The 12,519-nt window shown below is 45.8% G+C and overlaps 1 protein-coding gene across 5 annotated transcripts in view; it reads right to left on the bottom strand.

The window, feature by feature from the left end:
- The window catches only part of LOC123749839 (semaphorin-1A), a 234,438-nt gene that overhangs the window by 31,188 nt on the left and 190,731 nt on the right, over positions 1-12,519 (bottom strand). For all 5 annotated transcript variants that reach the window (XM_069314889.1, XM_069314892.1, XM_069314893.1 and 2 more), the window contains exons 4-5: positions 8,623-8,674; positions 6,370-6,432 (exon numbers count right to left, since the gene is read on the bottom strand). In XM_069314889.1, the coding sequence (XP_069170990.1) occupies positions 6,370-6,432; positions 8,623-8,674 (115 nt within the window). The remainder of the gene's footprint in view (positions 1-6,369; positions 6,433-8,622; positions 8,675-12,519) is intronic.

Below are 12,519 nucleotides of genomic sequence, written 5' to 3'. Positions count from 1 at the left end.
TCTGGCCCCCTGGTTAGGTAATAACATACTTTTTACGGAGTAGCAAAGCTAGAGAGAACCGACTGTTCTCTTGCTCGCTCTCTCTTTTTTACTCACGCACTCACTCACACACACACACTCACTCACACACACTCACTCACACGCACTCACTCACACACTCACTCTCTAAAACACAATCTCCGTGGGAGGAGATTTGTGTTAATAATTCTCACTCGGGCAATATCCAATTTGGCAATAATGCTTTACATTAGTCTTGATAAAACATTCAGAACGAGTGCCAGAGAATTATCCTCCAGCCAGAGCCTGTCAGAATGTAACGTCAGAGACAACTACATTAAAAAGCGTAAGCTTTAAGCTTACTGAAATTTTAAGTTCATCCACTACAGGTTCTGACATTTGGTAAGCAACGATTGCACTCATTACCTTCAAGGTGGATTTTGTTAAGGAATTAAAGAATACATAAACCCAGCCCACACATGTGGGGAAAAAAATAACTTTCAGTCCGTCCTGGACCCCCTTGCGTCACTTTCCTTCCGTGCAGTGGTTCGGTAATTTGTCTCAGCGTCGTTAGTGTGACTATTACTCCAGGTAAGCAGGAAATAACAAGGCAGCAGTACTAATACAAAATCAATACAGCTCCAGCAATAGAAACAACGCAATTTGTATTTTGCTCTAATGAATACCGCAAGGCTCACTTACTACACGCGCTGTTAGAACGGGATGCACCAAATGTATTCTAGTAATTTAAACACCAACAACAATAGTCACCACCAAGGTATCAACGATGCATATACAATTTTAAATGTGGTGGTGGTAGACAGACTTCAAACACAGTTCCAAATGTCGATATGCGAGAAGCCAATGGATTCAGAAGCCAGTTGATTAACTGCGGTGTGGAGCCCATGAGCCGAATCTCAACCCCCGCAAACAAACAGTTAGGCGAGTACTCTTAAGAGAGACCGCCAAACAATAAGCAAGACAAGACGAATTGTTTACACTTGTACTACAACCTTCAAGTTGTTGAAGCGTTACTGTAGCCTAGCCAAGGTTGACTCACTTACCGCTCGTAATCGTGTTAAACGACACACACACACACACATCTCCAAGTGCTGAGACAAGTAGTTCGCAACCTTGAGAAACATTTACCGCAAACAATCATTGTTTTGTTAAACAAAAATTTACAATTCATCTTTAGACGACTGGAACACCAAGTTACGTATATTGTTCACCAGTAGCCTAACGCTACTCTGAGAACGTGAGATAAAACGTGTTTTCGTTCAGTTTTAAAAGCTTTGACTAGAATTCCATATTAATGTCCAGTGTTCTGGGGCTAGATTCACGAAGCAGTTACGCAAGCACTTACGAACCTGTGCATCTTTTCTCAATCTTTGGCGGCTACGTTTACAATTATTAAACAGTTAATGAGCTCGGAAGCACCAGGAGGCAGTTTATAACAATAACAACAGTTGATTGGGAAGTTTTCATGCTTGTAAACTGTTTAATAAATGTAACCAAAGCCGTCAAAGATTGAGGAAAGATGTACACGTTCGTAAGTGATTGCGTAACTGCTTCGTGAATCTGGCTCCTGGTTGTGACTAATGTGTACAAAAATGGTTCTTAAACCTTTAAGTAACAGTTTGGGAAACTGCCGCGTCTGTGGGCTGGTAGCCCACCCTCCCTAACTCGCCCTCTGTCCGTCAGTCTCTCTCTCCGTCCCTCTCCCTCAACCCCTCTCGAGCGACGACGGTAGAGCGACGGTCTCGCTTCATGCAGGTCGGCGTTCAATCCCCGACCGTCCAAATGGTTTGGCACCATTCCTTCCCCCCGTCCCATCCCAAATCCTTATCCTGACCCCTTCCCAGTGCTATATAGTCTCAATGGCTTGGCGCTTTCCTCCCTGGTAACTCCCTCCCTCCATGCATTTGTTAAGGTTTATTAGCTTTTTATCTCCACACCAAAATACAATATTTTATAATACATTAATTTCCAGGATAAGCCACCTACTAATTCCTGTGGTGGGTGATCGCAGGTGATCTCTCTCAACTCTAAGCCTTTACAATGTTCAAATCCACAAGGGCCGTGACGAGGATTCGAACCTACATCCGAGAGGATCCCAGACGCTGCCTTAATGTTTCTTACAATGTTAATTCCGCTAGCTGGAACTAGGCATGATCTCACTAAATAACTGAAGTCATTAAGCCATATAAACCTGTCGGAATGAGCTCCTTGCAGCTATGCAACTACTTAATCCACCGCCTTATTCTTGCTAAGATATGCTAATAATCCACGAACATGTTTGCATGCCGGTCGGCCGAGCGGACAGCACGCTGGACTTGTGATTCTGTGGTCTCGGGTTCGATCCCGGGCGTCGGCGAGAAACAATGGGCACAGTTGCTATGCCCCTGTTACCTAGCAGTAAATAGGTACCTGGGTGTTAGTCAACTGTCACGGGCTGCTTCCTGGGGGTGGAGGCCTGGTCGAGGACCGGGCCGCGGGGACACTAAAGCCCCGAAATCAAGATAACTAGCCATATTGAGAAAGGTTGAGTTCAGTTCATCACTGAACTGTTATGACCACTGTATATGTTCATTTGTTCGTTCCGTGAACAATTATCGTAAATGTTAACAGCTTATCGACCTGACCGCTGCTAATGTGCAGCGGTCAGTTCCGCTGACCGCTGTTCTGTTCATACTTGTTCAGACTTGTCATAGTCTGTTCTGCCACTATGACATGTCGTGACTTGTGTAATGTGCAGGAGTTACAGCGTTACAAAAGATATTAGATTACCTTGAGACGTAAATGCTTCTTTAGCATCCTTAGCGTTCCTTATACTCAACATGTACCTGGATTGTACCTGGATGGGGTTATGCGAGTTGTTCTACTCTCCAAGCCCGGCCCGGGGCCCAGGCTCGACTTGGGAGAGCTTGGTCCAACAGACTTGCTTTGAGCGGCCCGCAGGCCTACTACACCCCTGATGGTGCGTCACTTCTTTAAAGAACACAATCTAGTTTTCATCATAATCTTTAATTCATTACGGGATTTTGATCATACGGAGGAAACGACAGCCAATATAATTAACGTAGATAAAATAACACCCCCCTCCCTCCTTCTCCCCCCCCCCACACACACACATGGTTTGAAAGTGACGTTTCGGTCCGTCCTTGGATCCTTATCAAGTAGCGTAAAAACTACATCTGCTCCTCTCTAACTACATATTACATTTTAACGTCAAAAATCTCCAACGGACACACATTACGGGCTCGCCATAGCCCGTGCTACATGGACATTTCATTCTAAGTAGCTAAATCCAAAAACAAATCCAACGGTCAAAATATGATGTACTATAAATCATAGCGGCTCACAAACAACCATGTTTCCTATGCGTAATGTCGCTCGTCTCTGTTCGAGCTACACATACCTACCTTGTGGTGATTCCGAGGATCAACGTCTCCACGGTCCGGTCTCTGACCAGACCTCGGGCAATTTAGCACATAACTTTACCCCCAACATGACCTCCTTGAGGTTACCTTGAGGTGCTTCCGGGGCTTAGTGTCCCCGCGGCCCGGTCGTCGACCAGGCCTCCTGGTTGCTGGACTGATCAACCAGGCTGTTAGACGCGGCTGCTCGCAGCCTGACGTATGAGTCACAGCCTGGTTGATCAGGTATCCTCGCCCGGCTGTCTGTTGACAACACCCCCCATCCCCCCCGCCACCCCTCTATCGTGTCTACCAAACATGAGCAGGGAAGAAATATCTAAAGCATTAGGCAAGTGTTGACTAATATGAACCAATTCACCATGAGCCAACACCCTACTTGTGTGTGTTCCAGGGGACACTGTGTCATTACCACGCTGGCAAGCATGCGTTTTATTTTGACTTGACTCGAGTTAGACACGCCAGCCACATGCCCCCAGACTGTCATAGCTGGGTGATCGCGGTAACTTCCACGAGTACAGAACCTAGTGCGATAACGCGGTAACTTCCACGAGTACAGAACCTAGTGCGATAACGCGGTAACTTCCACGAGTACAGAACCTAGTGCGATAACGCGGTAACTTCCGCGAGTACAGAACCTAGTGCGATAACGCGGTAACTTCCGCGAGTACAGAACCTAGTGCGATAACTTGGGCGAGTAGAGGTGCCGCGAACCTGCATGACACCAGAGGCCATACTGATAACAGAGACAAAAGAAGAATGTTTTCACCGTTGTTCGTCGCACCGTTCTTGTGCCAGGTAAGTCCACTACGGGCTCACCATAGCCCGTGCTACTTGGAACTTGTTCCGAGTAGCTGAATCTATAACAACAACAAAAACAAGAATGTTTATTGCGGAAGAAAATGTATTTATCGACACCGTCTCGATGTGTCGGATCATCTTCCGGATCGAGTCGGATTCAGATCGGATCGGATCCGATCTTTCTCGGATCATCCTTACCACCCACGGCCCTTCCTCTCCTCCCACCGTCTTCATTCTCCTCCATTTTCCTACCTCATTTTCGCTCCCACCTTTAAGGCCTTCCTCCTTAAGGAATATAAGGAATGTGATTATTGTCTGTTGGTTTCAAGAGTTCTGTTCCAGCAGCCTCGCCTGTGGCTAGTACCCTTGTAGACTGTCTAACAGACTGACACAGTCTTACCTTACCTTGAGGTTACCTTGAGGTGCTTCCGGGGCTTAGCGTCCCCGCGGCCCGGTCGTCGACCAGGCCTCCTGGTCTTCGTTGAACGAAGGCTCACATAGCCATATCACAGCCTGGTTTGTACCTGCATGAGGTTCTAAGAGTTCTTCTACTCCCTAAGCCCGGCCCTAAGGCAAGCCTGACGTGTGATAACTCCAACAGGTTGCTGCTTATACATATCCACTACAGCCCGGTTGGTCCGACACTCCATGCAGGCAAGTGTCCAGCTTGTCCTTTAAGATTTCCACTTTTGTTCGTGCAATATTTCTTGTACTTTCTGCGAGGATGCTGAACAACCGTAGACCTCTTGATGTTCATGCAATGTTCTCTGTGTCTATGGCACAGACAATCCAGTAGCTTCAGTTCTCTTGAAAACCTATTTCTATATGCGAATTCTTGATCTCTGATGTTCACACTGTTCTCTAATTGTGATTACACACAGATCACACTAGCGTGATGCATCAAATGAATAAATCAACAAGGGCCGTGACGAGGATTCGAACCTGCGTCCGGGAGCATCCCGGACGCAGGTTCGAAGACGCAGGTCTTCTCTAATTGTGTTTCTGGTAACACCCCCCCCCCCAACTTATCACTGGCTATTTTGCACTTCCTCAACGCGTCGAAGACACTCACAGGAGACCGGGCCTTGGGGACATTGATCCCTGGAACTAACACCAAGGAGACCTGCACTGCGAGAAAGCAATTATCTACTATCAACTGCTGTAATCTTCAATTAAAAACTATCCACATTAGTTTTTTAAATTAAAAACTATCCACAACCTCCAATTGGCATTAAACGACCCTGACAAGCCAAGTATTGCTGGCTACACATAACATTACTATCGTTTAAGCAACATGATTGGGGCCTGAATTCACCTATCTACACATAAACGTGTACATACACGGGGGAGACATCTCCCGTCACGCAGGGTGCAGTCGCACCTCCACAGATCTCCAGTATCATCTATTGATACTGGAAATGGCTCAAAAGGGCCACCACTTACGGGCTATTCATGCCCGTGCCACCTTTTGGGTGGCTTAATCTTCATCCATCAATCATCAATCGTGTACATATTATCGCTTTGGGTATCGCTCCGATACCCAAAGTCACACTGAATGAAAGCTTCAAGTTCTAAGTCTAGTTTCAGTTTATCTGATCACCAACCAGAGGCCTGGTCAAGAGGCCTGGTCAAGAGGCCTGGTCAAGAGGCCTGGTCAAGAGGCCTGGTCAAGAGGCCTGGTCAAGAGACTAGTTTAGGACATATGATGCCTGAAACTACTAAAAGACGGTCAAAACTTAAGACAAGAGGGGAGGAAGAGGCAGGGCCAATTACGTAAATGTGGATTAAGGGATGCCAGTTATGTATATCTTGAGGTTATCTTGAGGGTTATCTTGAGATGATTTCGGGGCTTTTAGTGTCCCCGCGGCCCGGTCCTCGACCAGACCTCCACCACCCAGGAAGCAGCCCGTGACAGATGACTAACACCCAGGTACCTATTTTACTGCTAGGTAACAGGGGCATAGGGTGAAAGAAACTCTGCCCATTGTTTCTCGCCGGCGCCTGGGATCGAACCCAGGACCACAGGATCACAAGTCCAGCGTGCTGTCCGCTCGGCCGACCGGCTCCCTAATATATACTTAAAAACATGGGAGCATTCAATTATATTTAGTTACAAAATTAATTCTCAACTTACCACTGACTTCCCCTTGTCGAAGCACATGGAACTGTCCTGTTCTTTGGAGTACCACACGATTCTCTGCAAAGAATAAAAAAAATTAAGAACTTCAAACACAAATTAGTTAACCAAAGTTCAGCCAAAAATGGCTATATTTTTTTTTTTTACTGCCAGATATTTACCAGAAAGAGCGAGGAATGGGGGAGGAGAGCCTCGCCCCTCATCATCAAACCCATACAGGCCCTAACAGGAAGACTATTAACTCATCGACTTGAGAATGGTCCAGGACGGACCGAAACGTCGTCGTCCCTTCAATTTCTAGTGTGTGGTCTGGTCAACATACTTCAGCCACGTTATTGTGACTCTTCGCCTGCACAGGAAGACTATTACTAAATACGACCAAACTCGTCATGGAGAGTTATGTGACGACCCTCATGGTGGAGGGGGAGGAAGCCATGCGTCAGGCCAGCAGTTAAGCCCACGACATGAGGCTAGCCCCGCGCCCCTCCTGCGCCAGGATGTTATGACCACTGAGATCATCCCCGAGCCTTAACACACTGCTTAATGATTCCCACCATGGCATTCCCACCATGGCATTCCCACCATGGCAGTGTTGAGGTTCGTAGGATAGCCTAAGGAATGAACAGATCCACAATTGCCGTGACGAGGCTTCGAACCTACGTCCGAAATCATCCCAGACGCTGCCTTAATCGACCCTGCCCCTTAATTAAGGCAGTATGATCTCGGACGAAGGTTCGAAGCCTCGTCACGGCCCTTGTGGATGTGTTCATTGATGCATCATGCTATTGTGATTTCTGCGAGTGCCCTAAGGAATGTTTTAGGTAAAATGCCCCAGAACATTCCTTAAAAGTTATGGTTTGGACATTCGCAGAGTTTGGAGGCTAGAATATTTGTGGTTATTTGGGGTTAGGAAAAAACTATTTCCTAGGTAGAATAATTTAGGAATTCTTTGCTTACAGTTATATAGCATTTAATGCCAAATTCAACTATGCGCCAAGATAAATGAGCATGAAACCCCTATTATTTTGTAATCTATTTTCAAGCAATTTATTAATCTGCAAGCAATGTCTTGCAAAGATAGCCTTTGAAGGCCATTTGCGTCAAACCCCTCCGGTGATACCATCTCGCAGGGCTACTTAACGTACCGTCAGGGCCAGGAGATCACCGGACCCATCACAGCAGACGCCACCTTAATCTGTATAATTCATACCCCATTAGGCGCTTTTTGCAAGCCCCGCTATTATTAATCACATAATCACATAGAATTTTCCTTCCGCGAGCGAGATTCTGGGGGGTAGGAGACCGCGGCGGCGCTCGCGGACTGCCATTGGCTGCCTGGGAGACGTCGGCTCCTCATCAACAAGGCTCTATCACACCTCCAGAAATAATGAAATGGACCCGCCTGCCGATACCAGCACACTCGCCCCGCGGATTTGTTATATGGCCGGGCTTCAGGAGACTTGGGTAATGGTATGACAACACCGCCGGGATGATGCAACCTCAGATTTACCTAATAACACCAAACAGAAAGAAAACGGCAGAAGGCCTACTGGCCCATACGAGGCATCTTCCTTCGCACACACTATAATATATACAAGTAATTTTTTTTTTACACACACATGAATATATACACACACACACACACACACACACACACACACACACACACACACACACACACACACCGATATGAATATGTGAACAAGCCTGAATGGTCCCCAGGACTATATGCAACTGAAAACTCACACCTCACATCTCCTAACTCACATATGAATATATATATATATATATATATATATATATATATATATATATATATATATATATATATATATATATATATATATATATACACACACACACTAGGTGAATACACATGACGGGAGGTGCTCCGTATGGGCCAGTAGGCCTTCTGAAATTTCCATTTATTCTTCGTGTCATTAAACCGATTATGACAGAACTCGTGAGAGATATATCCATTACACACAGAGATCACACTAACGTGATGCATCAAATGAACAAATCCACAAGGGCCGTGACGTGGATTTGATTCGTTGCTCCCGGACGCAGGTTCGAATCCTCGTCACGGCCCTTGTGGATTTGTTCAGATATATCCATGTATCAAGTCGTGTATCACAATTACACCAACAACCACCATGAACTAATAACTCATCAACGTTGAAGAACACAATTTAGTGGTAGAAAATCGTATGTATCACATACAACAAGAAATTATTCTTGTAAACTTACTTGACTGAAGTTCTCCTCCAAGTTGTGGACACTGATATTGTAGACGATGTTTCTGTAAATAAAAAAAATTAATAAAATTAGTGCTGCAATAAAAATTAACCTCCCCCCCCACCAGTTAGTTCCCAATTGCTGAAGTTGAACTTGGCAACACTTGCAGATACTATCTTATCTTGAGGTTATCTTGAGATGATTTCGGGGCTTTTTTAGTGTCCCCGCGGCCCGGTCCTCGACCAGGCCTCCACCCCCAGGAAGCAGCCCGTGACAGCTGACTAACACCCAGGTACCTATTTTACTGCTAGGTAATAGGGGCTTAGGGTGAAAGAAACTCTGCCCATTGTTTCTCCCCGGCGCCCGGGATCGAACCCGGGACCACAGGATCACAAGTTCAGCGTGCTGTCCGCTCGGCCGACCGGCTCCCTACCAAACAGAATGTGTTATGGGCATACGTCACCGCTCCTGTGCCAGGTAAGTTCACTACGGGCTCACCATAGCCCGTGCTACTTGGAACTTGTTCAGAGTAGCTGAATCTATAACATCAACAGGACATACATGATTGTCTTCAATGCACAAGGTAAACAAATACACGCAGAGGGTGAATCTTCTTGAGATGAGGTTATCTTGAGATGATTTCGGGGCTTTAGTGTCCCCGCGGCCCGGTCCTCGACCAGGCCTCCCTATGAACTATGCTGCTCCAGATTAATGCAGAGTTCTGAGTTTGGTTCAGAAAGGGAATTTATCAAGTGAAAGCGCCAAGCCATGACGACTAAATAGCACTGGGAAGGGATCAGGATAAGGATTTGGGATGGGACGAGGAGGATTGGGAAGGAATGGTGCCCAACTACTTGGACGGTCGGGGATAGAACGCCGACCTGCAGGAAGCGAGACCGTCGCTCTACCGTCCAGTCCAAGTGGTTGGGGAATAATGGAACAAGTAATGGGTGTAAAACCAAAGCACAGGCTAGTCACAAGAATGTTAAGGAGCTCTTTAGCGAAAGAACAATGAACAGACAGAACGAGTTAATTAAGAAAAGGTAGAAGCCAAGTATAATAAATCAGGTGCGTTATGAAGCACGAGGACGTTATATGCGAGCAGCCGCGTCCAACAGCCTGGTTGACCAGTCCAGCAACGAGGAGGCCTGGTCGACGACCGGGCCGCGGGGACGCTATGCCCCGGAAATACTCCAAGGTAACTCCAAGGTACGAGGAGCAATAACTATACAATCGACATCTGCTAACGCGAGGCTCGGGAACTAGAGCTGTCTACCTTGCAAGCACATTTAGGAGAGTGCATTTAGGTGCACGCACTAACATGCGTTTAAATGCAGTCGAGGAGTCACGATAACGGGGCTGAAATATGTTGACCAAACAACCCACTAGAAAGTGAAGGGACGACGACGTTTCGGTCCGTCCTGGACCATTCTTAAGTCGATTTCTCACACAATCGACTTGAGAATGGTCCAGGACGGACCGAAACGTCGTCGTCCCTTCACCTTCTAGTCAGTGGTTTGGTCAACAGGCGTTTAAATCAAACAAAAACAATAATAATAATAATAATGGAGAACACACCTGGCTTCAGCTATTCGATATGTCAATATACCTCAACATATTTTCCAGGGGGGCGCACATTTTGTTTGGTACCCCCTTCTTTACAGCAATAACTCACGTTCTCTCTCAATCCTGTCCAAGTTCAGCTTGATAAATGGATTTCAAACTTTTAACGCTCCCGCAAGGGTGCCACTCAAGAAGTTTCTTCTATGGAATGTTAAATCGATCTATAACAAACATTCTGTAGCGCAAGACAGTCATTTGTTTATTTTATAAACTAATAATATGCCCAGGGGCCAGATTCACGAAGCAGTTACGCAAGCATTTACGAACGTGTACATCTTTCCTCAACCTTTGACGGCTTTGTTTACATTTATTAAACAGTTTACAAGCATGAAAACTTCCCATTCAACTGTTGTTATTGTTATAAACAGCCTCCTGGTGCTTCGGAGCTCATTAATTGTTGAATAATTGTAAACAAAGCCGCCAAAGATTGAGAAGATATACAGGCTCGCAAGTGCTTGCGTAACTGCTTCGTGAATCTGGCCCCAGGTGTACTCTCAATCTAACCACACCCGCAAAGATCACTTGTTTAATTCCCGGGAGCAGAACATAAGCATCTGGGTAGTTTCCCTACATCTGATGCACCTGTTCACCTAGCCGTAAATAGGTACCCTACAGCTAGGCAGCTGTTGTGGGTTGCATCCTGGAGGTCAGTAGCTATCCTGGGGGGTGGGGAGGGGGTGACCTAGGTAAGTGGAATAGGCTTTCTGACCCCACACGGGAGACATCTCCCGTCACGCAGGGTGCAGTCGCACCTCCACAGATCTCCAGTATCAGCTCTTGATACTGGTAATGGCTCAAAAGGGCCACCACTTACGGGCTATTCATGCCCGTGCCACCTCTTGGGTGGCTTAATCTTCATCAATCAATCATCAATCAATCAATCTGACCCCACCTATTACAAAACAAAATGGTGCACTCATGCATTTTAGTGCACAATAACACTTAAAATATTCTTAAAACTGTGCACACTAGATATAACAAAGCCATTTAAAAGGCATTTTTCTTTAAATTTGTTTCCAGGATAATTGGGAGTTAATTGTAATTGTTAATTGTAATTAATTGTAAACATTTATATTATCATGCGTAACTGTTAAGCTTCAACATAAAAACAAAATATAAGCCGCCAAGTATTGTGAAACACTGTCATATCTAGAGGTTATCTAGAGGTTATCTAGAGATGATTTCGGGGCTTTCACTGTCATATCTAGAGGTTATCTAGAGATGATTTCGGGGCTTTCACTGTCATATCTAGAGGTTATCTAGAGATGATTTCGGGGCTTTCACTGTCATATCTTGAGGTTATCTAGAGATGATTTCGGGGCTTTTTTTTTTAGTGTCCCTGCGGCCCGGTCCTCGACCAGGCCTCCACCCCCAGGAAGAAGCAGCCCGTGACAGCTGCCTAACACCCAGGTACCTATTTTACTGCTAGAACTTAAATTAAAAAGTTGCTTTCGCTTAAAGCAAGCGAAAACTACTATGATTATACCAGACTATCTAGAGTCTAGACTTAAGTTAGATAATTCCTCTGGACCACAGTGTGCGGGCGCATTCCCAAAAATCTACATTTAAAAGTAAATTTGTTGAAAAGTCGGTTATCGTGAGCTATAGTGCTCAATTTCAACAAAAAACTAACATCCATATCCATACAGATTATAAACTGTAGAATATACTAATAAGTATCCATAAGATATCGCAAGGAAACTTTAGGCGGGGGGGGGGGATAAGGAAGGAAGGAATTATCAAGGGAAAGCGCCAAGCCATTACGACTATATAGCACTGGGAAGGGGTCAGGATAAGGATTTGGGATGGGACGGGGGGAAGGAATGGTGCCCCAACCACTTGGACGGTCGGGGATTGAACGCCGACCTGCATGAAGCGAGACCGTCGCTCTACCGTCCAGCCCAAGTGGTTGGGGAAGGGGGGGATAAATATACAATTACTATTTCAAAACAATGATAGACAATTACATTAACTTTCGACTTCCTTTACTAAATTGTTTATTTCCTGTTGACTTCAAGAATTCTACTCCCACACCCTAACCTGCTGTGGAGCCTAAAGCAATTGCTTGGTCTGTGAGGCAGAGGCAGAGAACACTGCATGAACATCAGAGGTCCACGGTTGTTCAACGTCCTACCAGCGAGCATCAGAAATATTACAGGAACAACCGTGGACATCTTCAAGAGGAAACTAGATTGTTTCCTTCTAGGAGTGCCGGACCAACCAGGCTGTGGTGGGTATGTGGGCCTGCGGGCCGCTCCAAGCAACAGCCTGGTGGACCAAACTCTC

The sequence above is a fragment of the Procambarus clarkii genome, chromosome 80 (genome assembly GCF_040958095.1).
Source record: "Procambarus clarkii isolate CNS0578487 chromosome 80, FALCON_Pclarkii_2.0, whole genome shotgun sequence".
In the NCBI taxonomy this organism is placed as follows: domain Eukaryota; kingdom Metazoa; phylum Arthropoda; class Malacostraca; order Decapoda; family Cambaridae; genus Procambarus; species Procambarus clarkii.
This window is presented reverse-complemented; position numbering and strand designations above follow the sequence as displayed.